General features: G+C 34.5%; 2 protein-coding genes and 1 long non-coding RNA gene across 8 annotated transcripts in view; 1 reads left to right on the top strand and 2 right to left on the bottom strand.

Annotated features, from left to right (window-relative positions):
* LOC140815943 (lysine-specific demethylase JMJ17) overlaps nucleotides 1-6,575 on the top strand; it is a 34,180-nt gene extending 27,605 nt beyond the window's left edge. Inside the window, exons 24-34 of the mRNA XM_073174987.1 lie at nucleotides 804-882; nucleotides 1,840-1,989; nucleotides 2,086-2,219; nucleotides 2,342-2,444; nucleotides 2,524-2,597; nucleotides 4,383-4,527; nucleotides 4,732-4,881; nucleotides 5,583-5,678; nucleotides 5,760-5,855; nucleotides 5,927-6,129; nucleotides 6,299-6,575. Of these exons, the coding sequence (XP_073031088.1) occupies nucleotides 804-882; nucleotides 1,840-1,989; nucleotides 2,086-2,219; nucleotides 2,342-2,444; nucleotides 2,524-2,597; nucleotides 4,383-4,527; nucleotides 4,732-4,881; nucleotides 5,583-5,678; nucleotides 5,760-5,855; nucleotides 5,927-6,129; nucleotides 6,299-6,539 (1,471 nt within the window). The 3' untranslated portion in view covers nucleotides 6,540-6,575. The remainder of the gene's footprint in view (nucleotides 1-803; nucleotides 883-1,839; nucleotides 1,990-2,085; nucleotides 2,220-2,341; nucleotides 2,445-2,523; nucleotides 2,598-4,382; nucleotides 4,528-4,731; nucleotides 4,882-5,582; nucleotides 5,679-5,759; nucleotides 5,856-5,926; nucleotides 6,130-6,298) is intronic.
* Nucleotides 6,576-8,548: 1,973 nt separating this feature from the next.
* On the bottom strand, nucleotides 8,549-10,862 carry LOC140816934 (uncharacterized). 2 transcript variants are annotated; one of them, XR_012114692.1, is made up of 4 exons: nucleotides 10,262-10,862; nucleotides 9,177-10,056; nucleotides 8,976-9,094; nucleotides 8,549-8,827 (listed from the first exon to the last, which is right to left on the bottom strand). It is a non-coding gene; the product is annotated as an uncharacterized lncRNA (long non-coding RNA). The 2 variants fall into 2 exon arrangements; XR_012114691.1 differs by having other exon boundaries at nucleotides 9,177-10,861.
* Nucleotides 10,863-11,604: 742 nt separating this feature from the next.
* On the bottom strand, nucleotides 11,605-16,599 carry LOC140816635 (multiple C2 domain and transmembrane region protein 7-like). Of its 5 annotated transcripts, none has more exons than XM_073176015.1 (3): nucleotides 16,499-16,599; nucleotides 16,334-16,397; nucleotides 11,605-14,788 (listed from the first exon to the last, which is right to left on the bottom strand). In XM_073176015.1, exon 3 carries the CDS (start codon nucleotides 14,723-14,725, stop codon nucleotides 11,711-11,713), a length of 3,015 nt encoding a protein of 1,004 aa, XP_073032116.1. In that variant the 5' UTR covers nucleotides 14,726-14,788; nucleotides 16,334-16,397; nucleotides 16,499-16,599; the 3' UTR covers nucleotides 11,605-11,710. The 5 variants fall into 5 exon arrangements, with proteins under 5 accessions (XP_073032116.1, XP_073032117.1, XP_073032118.1 ...); XM_073176016.1 differs by having other exon boundaries at nucleotides 16,340-16,397; XM_073176017.1 differs by lacking the exon at nucleotides 16,334-16,397 and having other exon boundaries at nucleotides 16,499-16,586.
* Between the last annotated feature and the right edge of the window lie 1,113 nt (nucleotides 16,600-17,712).

Raw genomic sequence — 17,712 nt, 5'->3', positions numbered from 1 at the left:
CACGAGGCATTTGGATGAAAGTTCAGAGGGAGATGGGCATCCAGTGGGCAATTCCAAACTCTGCTAAAGAGCTGTTACAAGATGACTTTGAATGCCCAATGACATCTTCACTAAATGTTTTCTGGTTAATGATTGTTCATTGCGTTTTTTGGTCATTATGGCTCGAGAGGAATAGGAGAATTTTTGAAGAACAAATAGAATCGGCAGAGCAAGTATGGGAAAAAGTCAAATTCAGATTGGCAAGCTGGACGACAAGATTGAGAGAATTCAGTCATCTGTGTATTAATGATTTGGTTCGAGATTGGAAATTTGTATTGCCAGGCCAGTAATGTGGTGTCATTTAATGTAGTTTAAGTTAGTTATGCAGCTTTTATTAGAGGATTGCTTATCCTCGTTCTATTGTAACAAAAGGCATATTAATCTAATAAAATAGTTTTCTATCAAAAAAAAATCGGGTGTCAATTTTTTTTACTCACCTGTGTTGTGGTACAAGTTGCCTTAGTTGACAGTTCAGATCATTTTAGAAGTTTGGGTCACAATAATCAGCTTCAGATTCATTCATCGAATTTATCTTCCTTGAGGGATAGTGGCCTTACTTTCTATGATCCGACCGCTTTGGGCATGTTATTCTGGTTATCACATGTACCTAAATCTTGTGTTGTGGACTGCTAATCCATAATTCAACCATCATTATTTTCGAACCTAATACTCTAGACTGACCCAACCTGTGACACTAGTGATAGCTCATTAAAGCCAGTAATAGACCTAAAATTTCTGTTTTGACTTGTTTAGCAATTTTACAGTTTATGGCTGGAGCAAGTCGATCTATTTTTTGGACCGAACTCTGAAGATCGAACATGGAATGTCTTGCTCCAACTGAAGGTACGCTGATAAATAAGATTTATTTCTTTTTTTAAATAAAAAATTAAAAGTTCCTTGTAGCTTGTTCCTGCTATTTCATTCAGAGGTGCTCTAGATGTTTTGGTGAATCAATGTCGAGGTTTCCTAATCTTTTTAGTTGTTAGCCTATTGTGAATTGTGATCATCCAAATTACTAAAAAAGCAGCTTAAACTGGTGATTGAGATGCAATAAAATATTCTATGTTCTTAAACCATGATCAAGCCCGCATGGTTTGTAGGTGACCACTTAGTCCTGAGTTGTCTATTTAGGAGTAAATTCTAATTGGGAAAAAAATGTAGATCTTGGAAAATATAGTTACGTTGAGTGGAAACAAATACTTGGATAATTCAAGTTCCAACTATTAGTGGTAATAAGTACGAATTGTAGAATTTGTATGTTTTCCAAGAGCAGTTCAATTATTATGGTAAGATTGGCTTGTAGTTTCTTTCAACTTAATATTCCTGAGCATACATTTGACAGTACAGGCTAAAAAAATTGAAGTTGATTCATCATGTAGGATAGTAAGGCGAGAACCAATAAAGTATCTGTGTCCTAATTACTTTTACTTTTTATATTCCAGCGTTATCTGCTGCCATTATCTCAGGCTTAATTGTTCATGATCTTTGTGTGTCATTTTAGTTTACATCAGAGAATTAGGTCTCGTTATGCATACTTATTAATTTTTTTGCACCAATCCGACTATACTTTTGGTGATTTTCATGTCCTTTATTTTTGTTTTATATCCATTTACTCCCAAGTATTATTCATGAATATTTGGACTTGGAAAAAATAATATTTCAAAGGCTTACAAGGTTTGTAGTTGCGTTGGAAGTACCATGTCAATCTTTTGGCCAAAAGCAAAAAATAATTCCTTCTTGTACATTGATTTTCGATTTTTCTTCTGTGAGCTGTAATCGGACAAGTATTTGAACATTCAGGAAGTTGGGAATGCTGAGGCATTCAGGTGTAGTGAACTAGAGAAGATTCTTTCTGAAGTTAATAAGGTTGAACAGTGGAAGCTGAAGTGTGAAGACGTAGTTAAGCCCTCTATTGCCAAAGAGATTCCACTGCTCTGTGCTCTCATTGAGGTACATGCAAATCAGTTGTTTCTGTTTGATAATATGATTTTGGCGATTTAGCTTTTTGTTTATGCAGAGATCTTAAAATTATGTGCACCATTGCAGATCAAAGATACCCTCGAGAAATCTTTTGACATATACAATACTTCTAAAACTGGTGTGGCAAGTTTTTATTGCACATGCTGCTCCAGCAATGTTGAGCAACAAGAGCTTTTGACCTATTCTGTTTGCAAGGAGGGGTTAGCTTTCTGGCTCAATTGTTGATAGTTCCACTTTCTCTCAATGGCTTCTAGGTTTTAAACAAAAACTTAATGGTAATGAAGGACCCCCCCCTTTTTTTTCCTGTGGATGGTTTTCACAGTTTTCACCGTCATTGCTCGACACCATCATTAGAAGATGCAATGCTGTTTGTTTGCACATTTTGCAACTTTGTGAAAAGTTCCATACTTCCTCGTGGTTCTCTGGTTTGTAATTGACCATTCATTACTATAGAATTAATCCTCATAAAATGTTCTTTTCTTGATTCTCTGTTTCAATGCGTAGAAAGCTGGACGGAAGCATCTTGAATTGGATAAGCTTGCTATTCTTCTCTCAGATGCCAATGACCTTTGCATGTGGTATGAATTCCATATTGTATTGAACTATTGATGCATAATCCGACTTTTCCCCTTTTTAGAACTGGTTTCGTTTTATTACCGAACTTATCGCGACATACTATTTGTCTAATATTGCTGTTTGGAACATGCCATTTGATTTCACAAAATGCCCATGTTCTAATTAAATAAGAAAAATTTACTATACATGTTCTGATCGAAGAAGTAACGCCTCTTGGAGATGGTTTTGCACATTCTTGGTGAATTACGGTTGTTCTGGTAATTATGACCTATATGGTTTTATGGTTAGTAACTTAAGTCTATACTTCGGGGCATCCGTGAACTGTCTGGTGATTTTACAACTTCTATATTCTTTTCTGTGGGAGGATGATAAATGATAAACACCATGATTGTGCGCCCAAATCTTTAATTTTTTATATGTTTTTTGGGTATGTGTTGGCGACTCAAAAACTGTATCAACATGTCACAGCTAATCAAACCATAAGATAGGATTGTTTTGACTTTCGAGGCGGAATAGAAGCAACCACAAAATGTGGTTTTCATGCTTATGCATTTCTTAGATAAACTGCATAAATGTTTCTGGATAAATTGAGTGATTTTTTTTAAACTGAAAGGTGAGACTGAGTTATATATGAATGTAGACGGGTTGAAATATAAATTGAATCTATCTTATTAAACTTAGTTGGTATCTAACAACAGTGCATCTAAGTTCGATCCCCAAATCATGCAGAGGTAAGAATCAAGGAAGCAAATATCACGGGAGATGATTTGGAGGCAAAAATCATGTAATAATTTATCTAGAGAATGGTATTAGCCTATTAGGAAATATATTGGTTGATTTAAAATAACAATATCTAGGTGAGGTTATAAATAAAGACAAGCACGTAGAAAGGTAGAGAAGAAATTGAGTAGAAAATTTTTGGAGGTCAATAGCCATATCTTTTTTAGTGTATTCCCTGGTTACGCTGTTTTCTATTTTAGCTCCCTAGTTTGTGAGTCTTCATTTGGAGTAGCAACCCATCCCACTTTATCACTCTTTAACCTCTCAAGAAAGTTTCCTTTGGAACTACGTTTCTATATTTGTCATTCTCATCAATTCTGATTCTGTGTTTTCTATCTTTGGAGGACCCTACGACTCTGCGTTTACCCTCTTCAGTTCTTGTATTTTTCCTAGATGGGGTTACACTTGGGTTCTTGCATTTTTCCTAGTCATAGTTGCACTGGGGTCCATATGTGGGTAAAGTATTGACTGTGTGAGGAAATTATACGGCTCTGCTCATTTTATTGTTAGCGTTGAAATACGAAAATAGTTTGAAATCAGGTCTAATGTTACTAAGTTCATGATGAGTGTATGTTTTGATCTTTTTTTTAGATTAAGAAAATATTTCCCACAGCATTGGTCTCCAAAATACTCCAACTCCCACTCCCCCGCTGTGCACAAAAATTGCTGATTGTCAAGTAAAAGAAATCATTGTAGAGCAGTAAGCCAGTAACCTGATAAGACAGCGAACCACACAAATCATTCTGTTTATGTTGCTCCTACTTCTTACTATACTTCTACTATACGGAATTAGTGTGGTATTGGAGCAGGAAATGTTAATAGAAGTTTTTTTGTTCCACGTGCTTTATAAAAAAGGATAACCAGAAAAGCTTGCCTAAGTCATTAAATGTTTGATGCATTTGGTTATGTGCTAGTTTTATTCTATTTCTATCTATATAAAAGGACAAAAGAAATATGGAGGAGCTTTATTTTTATTTTTGAAATAGATGACTGTGCTATTTTCACAGGAACGAAGAAAGGAGGATACTGCACCAAGTTGTTGAGAAAGCACATGCATGCAATGATTTCTTAACAGAATTAGTGGATTTTGCACTTGCTTATGTTGCCAAAGATCTTACAATTGTCATTGGAAAGCTTTGCACTGCTTTGAAGGTACTTGTTACAGTGCCTTTTGATGCATTTGTTTGCCAGTTATTTTATACAGGCTTATTTGCTTTTAGATTCTATGGTCATAGGCAAGCATTCAGTTCGAGTTCTTTTGTGCCTTAACTGCATTCTGGTTTATCATGTTGTCTTGTATGTATTGAGTTGAAGCAAAGTTGAAATATTGAGTTCAAGCAATATTATCATGCACAGGCTACGGAAGTGGCAGCTGCTTGTGATGGACCGGGAATTAAAAAACTTGAGCTGGCATTGGCCCGAAATTCATGGAAAATTAGAGCTGGAAAATTACTGGAAAGCTCAGAGAAGCCAACAGTACAACAAATTCAGCATTATCTGAAAGAAGTATGCACATTCTGTCTGCATGAGGAATTGCATTTTCTTAAACTATTATATATTAGTTTCTTAAATTAATCGATGTTTTAAATTGGCCCAATGTCATTTTTTACAGATTGAACATATCAAGATTTTTTTGAAGAATAGAAATGGTTCTTTAAAATAAGCAGTAATTGTACCTGGTCAACGTTTCAACGCTGTGATCACTTAAACTGAGTGGAAGGATAATAACTCTTAATAAGATTAAATTCTTTAGAAACTGTAACTCAGATGGTGCAGCAGAGCGTGCTGCCGTAAAAAACTTGAAGGAACTCTAGAAATGTAGTTCATCACTGAACAGATGACTGCAAAACCTCGTGTCTTGTTTTGTTTCTGTTCACGATGATCTCCGATTTACAAACAATATTTCTCCTGTCATTTTATTAAAAAATGCAAAATTAGGCCAATTATAAGATATGCCCCCTGATGTGTAAAATAGTCATTAATTTTATATTCTTACCTTGTATTTTCAGCAAAATTTGATCATATTATTTCCATCTGAAGTTTCAGCCCTGGAGCTAGTTTCGGGTGCTTATGGTCCCTAATCTAGTTTCAGCGGCAATGAGCGCAATGATGCTTCTGTATCCATTTTCCTTGAGAAGGCATAAATATGTGGCAATTCCCAGTCGATGTAGATATTAGTTATTAATATTCTTCAACTCATGCTTTAGGGGGATGCAGCTAACATTCCTCCCGAAGATTATTATAGGCTGACACTGGCGGAACTCAGAAATGTGGGCTTGCAATGGGCAAATATAGCCAAAAAGGTCCATTTCCAGTTGGTTCATTTGTTGAAAGTTCAGGGTTTTCATGCGTAGCATATATTTAGCATTTTTTAATGCAAGCAGGTCTCAATGGACGGGGGACTGCTCGAGTTAAATAAAGTTTTTGAACTCATCTTGGAGGGTGAAAATTTACCAGTATATTGCGGAAAGGAGCTTAAGGTAACTATAACTCCTTTTGGCACTCGATTGCACTTCTTTTTGATTCTGACCTGATGCTTTTGTTGCTTCAGTTACTGAGGGATCGAAGTATGCTTTACTGCATCTGCCGAAGACCATATGATCAAAGATCCATGGTTGCTTGCGACAAATGTAATGAATGGTATCATTTTGATTGCGTCGAAATCTCAATTGCACCAAAGATCTACATCTGTCCTGCTTGTGATCTTCATCCAAATGGAGATTTTTGTGCATCAACATCGATAACACAAGAGAGGCAAGTTTGGTTGTGTAAATCTTCTCCTTTAAAATACTTGGAATCACACCCTGTGCATGGCAGATGTACTAATCATTTCTTGAACCTTAACAAAAAAGTAAAATCATATGTGAAATTGGCATCCACATGGCTGTATTTTACATCAGTCTTTTATCCTCTCACTTGGCAGATACTGTTATAGCAAATTTGAAGAGCCTCATACACCATTGAGGCGCTCTGAGTTAAGGAGGAACTCTCAGAGACACAAGTACTTGAAGAAGGCTTTTGTGGATGTGGATTCGACTGCTATTAGAAATTTTAGTGGTAGTGATAGATTATTGTGGAGGAATAGAAAAACTTTAAGAAGAGCGGCCCGAAAACGTACAGAACTTGAGACTCTATCTCCATTCTTTTATGTACAAAACAGTTGACAGTGTATACATATCTCTGCTTATCGATTTATTCAATTGATTTTCTTCCAAAAACATTATTTTTTCAAGTGAATTTTTTTACCGCCACTATTCTCCCGACTTGATTACATGCTGTGCTTCTTGTACATAAAATGAATTGACGGAACAAAAGTTCGATATTGTCCTAGTACATTCTTTGTTAAATTTTCAAGTCTTACAAATAATATTTTTCATCTCTCCTCCAAAATAGAAATCAATAATCGCTATTTTAAAAAATCTACAACACATATCCTCTAAAATTCTTCAATTCCTTTATTTTTCTATTTTTTTCATTCTCAATCATTGTATCTAACATACATATAAATATAAGAGTTCTAATTGTGAATTTTCTAATATACCCTTATTCATTTAATTCATTTAAGTTAGTAAATTAAATTAATGGTTTTTTTAATGGGTTCCTTTAGTAATTTATTGTACATCGTAAATGACTTTTGATATTAATGCATATAGAATTTATCAATTCACCAATGGTTTTTTTTTGTTACTACTAAAATTGGTTGTTAAAATGAGTTGATTTTTTCATGGTTGCTAATGAATATTTAATGTTTTTCTCTTATCTTTTATCTTACATATATACATACATAACTTTTATTACAAGTTGATGTTTAAATATGAACTAAGAAGCGTCATATTTTTTATTTAAATATATCATTTTATTTTGTGACCCTATTTTTTCTTTATATATATATATTTTTTTTAATGTTTGCAGTTGTTTTTATGCTTATTATTTTTATTTAACATTATTGGAAATATTATATGCATAGAAAATTTAAATCATATGTCTACATTATTGTGTCTACACGTGTTTGCAAATTTAGAATGAATATTCATAGTTCGTTTTCCGTGAAATGGGTCAATTCTATCCGTATTTATAATAATTAATATTTTTGTCATAAAAAATAATACTTTTTCATTAGTGAATCAAATAGGAGATTCGTCTTATAAAATGACTTGTGGGGCTCTCTCACAAAATTTTTTATGTTATCTAATTTATATATCTATTTTATTTAGCAAAATTACAATTGATATTTAATTTGCTAAATATTTAGTAGTGATTTTATTTTAACATTATTACGCTAATTTAGTTAATTAAGATAATTTTATTTGACAATATTTTGTCTATGTTTAATCCTTTTAAGTACATCGTGATTTTGGTTTCGATAAAATTTACTATTATGTTATTTTTATTGTTTTCCCATTGTGAATTATATTTGGATGAAAATTTATATTTTTTAATTTGAGAGAGTTGTCATTGTGTTATAATCACATAGATTGAAAGTGTCATATGAATAAGTGAATATATATGATTTATTGTCATAATATATTTTCATTTTTTGTGTTTTATATATATTTAGATTGATAAATACTCATAAACAATATGTTATTCGATTTTAAACATTATCTAAATCTCTTATTAGTTATCTACGTGCATCGCACGTATACATTCCTAGTATATATATATATATAATTAAATAATTATGTAATATATTGTTAATTAAAAATTAATTCACAAGTTTTTCTAATAAATTTGTATAATGTATTAAATTATTAAATTGAACACAATTAAAAGTGTATTTGACTCTTTTTTTTTACATAGTGCAAAAAGATTTAGCACTGAAAAGAGATTAAAAAAAAGATCAAAACATATATTAAAAAAATAAAAAAGACCAAAACATAAATTAAATTTTTTTTTAAAAAAAGACTTTTTTGCAATGATGCTATTCATAAATTAACAAATAAATTTTTTAGAAAAAAACCAACGCATAAATTAAAAATTTTAAAAAAAGACCAGTATACGATTTTGGAAGACGTTTTTTTTTTTGTCATTTACGTATTTCTCCAAAATCATCTTGCTACCGATCCTCCAAATATAGAGTCACTGTAGCAATCTCTATTTGGAGATTCAATTTAATGATGCGTTGTAGGGAGATGTTCATAGTTCATATCCAGCACAAATCTTAAACACACGAACTCGAACTCAAAACGTTCTATCAGAATCCATCCTCAATGGGAATTTTATTCTTGGAAGCCAAACGAACCCAAAAGAACAGAAACCTACAAATACATGATTTCTGTGTCTTTACCTCCATGCGAGAGGAAAGGTGTGGGTAAGTAACGATCAACAACATGACCCTCTTTATCGACAAGAAATTTTGCGAAGTTCCACTCGATACCATCCCCAAGGAGGCTACCCTTGCTTGACTTTAGGACTTGTATATTGGGGCAGCGTTGGCGCCGTTCACATCAAGCTATACGTTTGACACAAAAGGTAAAGTCTCTTTGTAACTACGTTGAAAAAGCTTAGCCAACTCGAGAAAAAAGAGGCATTTCAAGATCCAGATAATTTAAGATGGAAAACACCTACTAAAGGAAACCCGTGATGTGAATAATTCTTACCTTGTCAAAAATGGGATACTCGGCCTTGAAGCAAGTGCAAGCAAACTCTTGAATTTCTGCATTGGTGCCAGGCTCTTGTGAGCCGAACTGATTGCATGGAAATGCCAATATCTCCAAACCTGCTCATAATGGAGACTTATATCTTTGAGTAGTCAATCCTCCAGAAAATTACACGAATTATGGGATAAAATTAAACCCTACCATAGCGAGCTTCAAATGCACTTCTGTTGTAAGAAATAATGCTACAGAGCTTTTCAAGCCTCAAACAGTAGGAGTAAATTCGTTACCTCCAAATACAAAGTGCAACAACAAAAATCAAAAGAGAGTGAAATTTCCGTTAGCCAGACCACTACACCGGATAAGGAATGAAATCACATCAATTTCTTCATGAGAATGTAAATAGATGCACTACTTTTTCTTATACATTAAATAGAAGCACAAATTACAAAGAGTGGACAAGAAGTCCACACAGCAAGAAAAAAGACAAGAAAAATCTTTCTCAACTCAACAACATATAAAACTCCAACTTCTCGCTAAATCTGAAATCGATATGTTTTTAAACAGATGCACTACTCAGTCAAACAGAAACTAAATTGGAATGGCTAATTCTCAAGTGGTGCACAAAAGCGTGAAAATCAGAAAAATCCCTTCTTGTATATCATAGAAAATATTTAGACACCAAAAACCAGTAACATGTGGCAAGTACACTGAAGATAAATACTTGACTATCTAAATTCAACTAAAACTGCAGACAGGTTTCAAAAGTTAGTATCTCTGTATCAAGCATGACAACCAAATAAGAAAGACAACTCAACATGGCTTCCCAAGAATATTTTTTGAAAGGGCTTAAATAGTAAGCACAAGTCAAGGCGCAATCCCAAGCATGCAAGATAACATAAACGTTCAAGGGTACACGGAAGAGTTCCTTTCCTGCGCTCAAATTCTAAAATATTTTTTCTTCAGTACAACATAGAAAAGGGACACGTCGAATCACTATAGCATACCACTGCGAGGCGACATTGACAATAACCAGGACCTTTCTCTTGTAGATGCTTAAATCAACATCATTTCCTTTAATATCCTGCAATCACCCACCATTATCAATGACAAAATGGAAACAAAAAGAAAAAGCATAAGCTAGTTGTAGTAAAGGACATCTAATTTAGTCCAGGGCGTGAAACTTATATTTCTCTAAAATTAAATTCGAAATCTCATCAAATTTTTAAGACATCTAATAATTTTACAGATGCAATTTGAAATCTTGAGGCTGTTCAGCCAGACAAGACCGGCTCTTTGTCACCTTCAGCTTCAGCTCATTTTACTCTAGTCAAACTCATGCTCTTCTTCTTTCTTCCAAATTCTAACCATGTAAGTTAATTCAACCACTAAGATGTGGGCAAAACCTAATCCAAGATCTTTTCAGTCACACCAAACAAATTCCCGAAGAATGAAACTTAGCAATTCCAATATCACAAAAACGACAACAATAAATCCTTCACGCTAAACTAAAAGAAACAAAATTCACCACGATCAACAAAAAAAGGATTCGCCTGTAAAGAAATCAACCACTTGTTTCAACATCAGAGAGATGAAAAAGCTGGTACGTCAACAGTGAAGTCATGAACTGATTGAGGCGGGGCTGACCGGCTGGCCATATTGTGATCAGCTCTCACGCCTTAAAAAAAGATATTCTTGAAATAATAACACCAGAGACAGCTGAAGTACACGAAAATCTAGCTTAGGCTGGCTGCGAAGGAAGAGAAATCGAAGGAATATGTGGTGAATCATAATGGGTTTAGTTTAGAAAGAACTCAAAGGCCCGACGAACTTGCTCAGGTTAATCGAAATGTCAAGAAATTGTTCTGATAATATATTGGAATAACATGATTTCATTTAATAAGAATGTTCTAAACATCGTCAAGCATCTCGAAGTATGGATGTCGAGTGGATGTCGAGCTCTGGACTTTTAAGTTTAAGTGAATTTAACACGGATTTAAGTATTTTTTATCTTTAATATAATTACAATTATCTCAAATCAATAAATAGATAAAATAATACAAGTTAAATTTAAGTATTATTTTAAAATAAAAAATATATCTTTAAAATAAAAAAATTAAAAATAAACATATATGATTAATTGTGTTTAAATACATTTAATTAAACATTTTAATTACGCTTAATTCGGATAAACTACAATTTGACCGTTTTTTTTTTCCGCTTTTCTCCGAAACAAGATGTTTTGTCGAGTTTCAAAACTTAAACACGTTTAACCAGAACTTAAGTGTGCTTTTTAAAATACTACTTAATATTCAATCAGAATTAAATAACTAAATATTGGTACAAGGTTAAATTTATTTTAATATTTATCTATTATTATTATTAAGAATCTTTCTAGTAGAAACAAAAAATTGATCTATTTTTTGTTTTACCAATTTTGCCCTCGTTTGATATCAAATTTATATTTTTGTTTTGTTTTGTTTTTTTTTTTAATTTCAAAAACATTTTTGTTTTTTTTTTAAATTACAACAATTCAAATAGCAATTAGTCCCTCGATAATTTATCAAATTTCACTTTAGTCCATAGATCATTATAAAAAAACTGTACACACGTATCGCGTGTGCAAAGTATCTAGTACCATGTTAAAACGCCAATCATCACACATGAAAAGTCATTACAAACATACACATAAATAAGGTCCAAATCCAAAATAATGTCCAAAACCAACATAACATAGTTTACAACATGCTATCGGTCCTAGCCGGAAGTCGCCGGAAAAAGTTCACCGGAACGGAAGGCAGTCGGTGCCGGAACCTAGGGTGCCTCATCATGTACAAACCTGCCAATGCTGCAATTACCTGAAATGGCGTCACATACAAAACTGAAGCTGCGATGAGGCAGAAAGTAACAAAGATGGCCGTGGCCCGAGGATCCCTCCAGCTTAGCAAAGATTGGCACCGCTCTCCTTGAGTTGCAATGTCCCCGACAACGGTCTGAATCCTCCCAGCAACGCTCCTCAGTCGATCATATCTCATCCGGACCAGATCTGGATTTTTACTCGTCGGGAACGTGTCAAACTCTTCGTCGAGTTCATCAGGATGGACCGCCTCAGCCTGTGAGATTTTGGTGTTCATATGGGGTGGATATCTTGGTCTGCACCGGAAATTCCATATTCCTATCAGAAACAAGTAGAGGAAAATTGTGGGTAGAATCAACTCAGGAAAGGAGACTAGCATCAGGTATAGAACGTGCACGAGCACGGTTGTCACAGGGTTTTTCCACATGCAGATATCGGCGAGCCATTTCCCTACAGAAAACAAGCCTGAGAAGACCGACATTAATCGGAAGAAGTTGGCTTTGCTTCGGCGCATGCTCCAAAGGTGTGAGTCGACATCAGACATGTATTCTACGACTTCTTTTCTAAGTGGGGGCTCGGCTCGACCCAACCTCATGGCCACTATGTTGACAGCTTGGTGGCGTAGCATGTCTAACTGCATGACCGTGAAAGGCCTTATGTAGTGCATTTTCGGAAGTAGGGGTCGCGAGTAAACATGAAGCATGTTTACGAAAGAAGTTGATGAGAATCGTAGTGCCAAATGCAACTCTCCCATTTTCTTGACACCGCTGGGGTGGAGAACAAGCAGTGGATAAGAATGTGTGTAGACTCTACCCGTTTCTAGTGTTGAAATTCGAATACGGACCTTTCCAATTTTCAAGTCCTTGTTTCCATTTGGACCATTTTCTCCCAATTGACTGTTGTCGAAGACACCGACTGTCAGGACAGTTGCTGGATCAAAAACTTCCCATGTATACTGCTCATTGTATTTAGGGAAAAGATTGTCAACAACAGTACGGGTTCGGATCCATTTGTGACCGTATTTTGCCACACAATATGTATCTGATGTACCCTTTCCATCCCGAGTTTTCATAGGGTGAAGCCCAACAGCATTCAACACACCAAGTTCCAAGATCCCAACTGGAGGCTTCCAAAGTTGTTTTGCTGTGGGGCGAAGGTCGCTGCTGTAATGAGTCGACTCGTCAAGAACATGGTAGCCTCCATCTAAACAAACCCGGAGATGGAGCTTACTTGAGAATTTTTCTTTCTTCAGCTGCTCAACCTCCACGACAACTGGCTTATCAAGATTAAACCAACGAGAGTGAATGATGCGATCATCAGCACGTTTTTCAACCATACCCAATGGTATAATGACCCTCCCTATTGTTTCATCTTTCCCCGGAGCCACACGATCCTCGACCGTCAGAACAAGATGGTCTTCAAAAGGTTCCGCAGCAACAAAAAACAGATCCTCGTTCCACAGGGGGTTGAAATTTCGTGCCTGAACCGGCTTTGTTCTCGTAACTTGATTGCCTATCTGTGCCTTAACATAAGCATCAGGAAATCGAGTCTTCTCCGATGGTACCAAGTCCTGGGCTTCAACAACATTTACCCGAACATACCACAAGCGTGGTGCGTGATAGACTTTTGAACGTATGAGAGCAGATGCAGCAGCTGAGCTGTCAACTGGTGTAGCTGCATCAGAGTGCCATGCATCAGGAAAGGCTTCATCTGCTTGAGTACCGATCCAAACCGCGAGCATCAATTCACCCTTTGTCTTCTCTCCCTTCTTATCTTGGAGGCGATACCACTCAGGAGCCAGAGGACTATCTGGTGGAACACGCATTGGGACCTCATTGAGGTCGAATCTGACGAAGCCAACAAAGTCATCTTTCATGAGATCTTTATCCTTGACAACTACTTCAAGCACAGATGCTTGCATCCGCTCCCGTGAAAAGGCAAAAACAACATTCCACAATGGATTTTGCTGTTTCTCAATGTGCTTGGTAACACCTTTATAATTCCCGATTTTCACCTCCACATATGGATCTAAACTCCCAGTGACATCCATGGCAGGAAGGTCACGAGCCTTAACAACCCTGACAAAAAGGAAGTGCATTTTTTCAACAAGATCGTAAGTACCTGCAGCTGTCCTATCTGGCCGAATCACACGACCCCCAACAACTCGCCCCCCTCCAAGAAAAGGGCTTGTTTCCTTAAGCGAGTAGTCGACCGGTTGAGCCGATGATGCTGATTGAACCCGAACAAGTGTTGAAGGCTGTGGTTCAGCAGCCTTCATCTCGTCTGCCACATATTTAGTTGTTTGATGAGGAACTGAAAATGCCGGAGCATGATTCTGCAGTTCTGACTTTTCACGCTTCGGGAGATGATGAAATGTGTGTCTCGCCTCTGATTTAAGATTTTGACTTGAATTAGAGATGGGTTTAGCAACCTGTCCCGGGGGCACTTGAATTTCCTCAACCTCAGAAACAGGAGCAGATGACTTTATTGATGGATCATCTGTAACATAAACCTTCAGTCCTAGCTCCCCACGAACACGAGAGAAGATACTGCGCTTCTCCACAGGATACTGCAAGACAACCGCATCAGAGTAGGGAACGAAGGAAGTTCCGTTGATGCTTACTTTTCCAAGAAAGGACCTAGTTTGAGCTGCTTTCACATTATTGTAGATGCAAGCATCAAGAGTAAGAGTGTTGAGGGCAGATGGATCGGATATATTGAAGAAAAAACTTTCATTCCACACCGGATTGAGATCTTTTTCCTTGATACTTGTACGATACTTTTGACCGTCGAAGCAAAGCTCCACAAAGGCATTAGATGAACCCTGTCCATCTTTGGGCAAAAGGTTTTGAGCACCGACCACATCAACTCCTATCTTCAGGTCACCCATAGTCATTGTACTATGCTGTCTACGAGAAAATCACAATCCGAAGAATGATGAGTCTCCAGGTCCTGATAGCTAAAACAACAACAAAGAAAAACAATTGGAACTTAAATAGCAAGTCTTGAGACAATATTATTGAATGAAAGAAAAAAAATTATGCCAGAAAAAGCCAAGCCAAGCCAAGCCAAGCCAAGCAAGAGTATTCAAATGAAAACCGAAAAAACAAATATACGAGTAACACAAGTTTAATCACAACAAAACCAACATTTGTCATACAACTTTGATAAATGGTACGCCACATCCCACCTCTCAAACGAAGATATCAAGTCACATGAATAATTAACAGTACAAAATTTGTGGAGATAAACTTCATAAAATGAGCTGCAATGTAAGAGCAATGCAAGTAAAAATCAAAGAAAGTGATAACAAATTATTGTCATCAAGCTTTCATGACAATCAAGAAAGTCAATTACTTTGAATCAGAAAATGCAATATGTATATGTTCTCATATTAATAGCAAAAAGACAGACACGAGATTATCTCTTCATAAACACCTTCTTCCAACAACGACCTTAAAATATATAACCTTAATTCAAATCTAATGTTCGGGTCAGAGGGGAATGGTACCAAATTTGATCCACCTTTATCAGGAAAAAAAAGGTCAGAGTTGTTAAAATAATAGTTTATGCCACGCCCATAAGCAGATCTAGCTTGAACAAATATTATTTTAATGCAAATCAAAACCAAAATCTGTATTTGGAGATGGATTTGACAGGATCATGCGGCCCACAAGCTAAAGTACCAATAATCACTAATTATTAAAACAAAGATTTATAGGCAATAGAGACAAGAAATGAAATCACTTTCATTGAAAAGTCCACCTACCTAAGATCAGCAAAAGGCATCCCAAATTATTCAACAATATATGACATAATCTTTACTTAAATTTTTACAAATACACTTCAGGGATATTACTAAACTCGATCTAATTTCCACAACAGTTTCATGTGCACCTCGTGGAGAGATCCATGTACTTAAACAAAGAAATCTTGAAATTTTAAAAAAATTTGATAGCCGGAAAAGATAATACAAAATCCATGTTGAAGATTAAAGTTTTTGCTCAAGTAAAAGAAAAGATGCGTGTACTTGAATCACATCCGAGTCTAAACCGACTGTAAACTGCATACCCACAAAGGAACTAAAGAGAAAAAGGCAAAATAATAATAAATTAATATAATATAATTACAAAAAGAAAAGCCAAAGTACTTTGATCTCAGCAAAAAGATGCCATTTTTTAAAAAAAAATCATTAAAACTTAGATATGAAAAGCTTTAAAAAAAAGATCCACGTAATCTAGAGCAGCAGAATTTTAAATTAAATGAAATTTACGTTGCCCAAGACAAGAGACACGCATAAATGTGTGTTGTGAGTGCAAAATCTGGAAAGATTAATCTTTTACCAGAAACAAAAAAAAAACCCATCAAAGTCTTCAAAAATTTCCACACAAAATCTGTGTTTTTCTGTCAGAAAATGAAGCTATTTAAGGAAAAAAAAAGTCCCAAAAACCAAACAATTCAATAAATTTTTTAAAACAAAATTTCTGTACTCTAAAAGAAATACCAGTACTTCTAACAGAATCCAATCCTTCAGCAATTCTCCAACAACACAAAATCTACCACTTGAACTGAGAACCAGTAAAAACAAATCACATCGGAGAAATGCATCAAAAACAAAGCACTGAAATGTATGTAAATTTAATTGAGAAGGGTGGCAGATGAGATTTACTGGCTTGTGGGGTGGGTGGGGCTTTTAGCTTTAAATTTTCGTCTCTGTACGAAGGAAATTTACTGTCATCAATGCCTTAACAGGTTGAAGGAAGGGGTTGCACGGCTACTTTTATATAATGGTACTTGTATTATTTAGTTTCATTTTTCTTCTTTCTTTCGCTTTTTTCTTTTAAAAAAAAATTACGATGGTCAAAGATATATTTGAAATAAAATTTGGAATTTTTATATCCATTTATTTGGACCATTCATACATAATATGAAAATAATATTTTTTGATAAATCGAATCGAATAAAAAAATTATATTATAAATTTGATTCATGAAATAATATTGTAAAATACTTATGTATGTAATAACGAAAATTTTGAAATTTGAAAAATGTAGTTACTTATGCATGGAAAGGTTAAATAAATATATTACGATAATTAGATATAATCTCTTGGAAAACCAAATTGAAATTTAAGTCAGCCAAAATCAGAGTCAATGTAATCTGTAATATCTATTTATTATTAAGTTTGAGAAATTTAGAATAACTAATTTTTGGTATCATATTCTGTTTTAATAATTATATATATTAATAAAATATTAAAATTTTAATGCAAGTTACATGTAGCTCAGCGGATAAAGTTTTTATTTCGAGTTGTAGGTTCATTTTCGACATATATTTTTTTCTTCTTTTTTCTATTTATTTTTTTAATTCATATATAAAAAATGCAGTGTAATCCCTCACTATTTCTTATAATTACATTTTAATCCTCAATTAAATATCAACCAAATGAATTATAAAAAAATATTATACAAATACACAACGCATGTGTCGGTGCATTTGTATTGTATTAAGTCATGTACATTAATTTATTTATTTATGTATTTAATTTTTAAATACATGGATATTTTAAAGTTTAAAAATATTATATATTAAATTAGAGATATCACGTTATATAACATATATAGAAAAATACTTTGGAATTATAAACGTTATTAAGGATGTGTGAGAAGAATAAAATATACTTTTTAGAAAAAAAATCAGTAAAAAATATGGGATGAAAATAAGCTACTTGTTCGATTTTCGAGACATAATATGCTATAACAATAAATATATAAGAATGATCGTATTCTTTTAAAAAATGTTCACTATGCCAATACATATACTTCTCTCCTTTTTTTTGGGTCCAATTTTACATTTGTGCATTTTTATTTAATAATATACTCT

Source organism: Primulina eburnea, chromosome 16 (assembly GCF_022965805.1).
Source record: "Primulina eburnea isolate SZY01 chromosome 16, ASM2296580v1, whole genome shotgun sequence".
In the NCBI taxonomy this organism is placed as follows: Eukaryota; Viridiplantae; Streptophyta; class Magnoliopsida; order Lamiales; family Gesneriaceae; genus Primulina; species Primulina eburnea.
This window is presented reverse-complemented; position numbering and strand designations above follow the sequence as displayed.

Excerpts from the sequence above, each read along its gene's own strand:
- LOC140816635 (XM_073176015.1), bottom strand. The coding sequence starts at position 14,725 with ATGACTATGGGTGACCTGAAGATAGGAGTTGATGTGGTCGGTGCTCAA.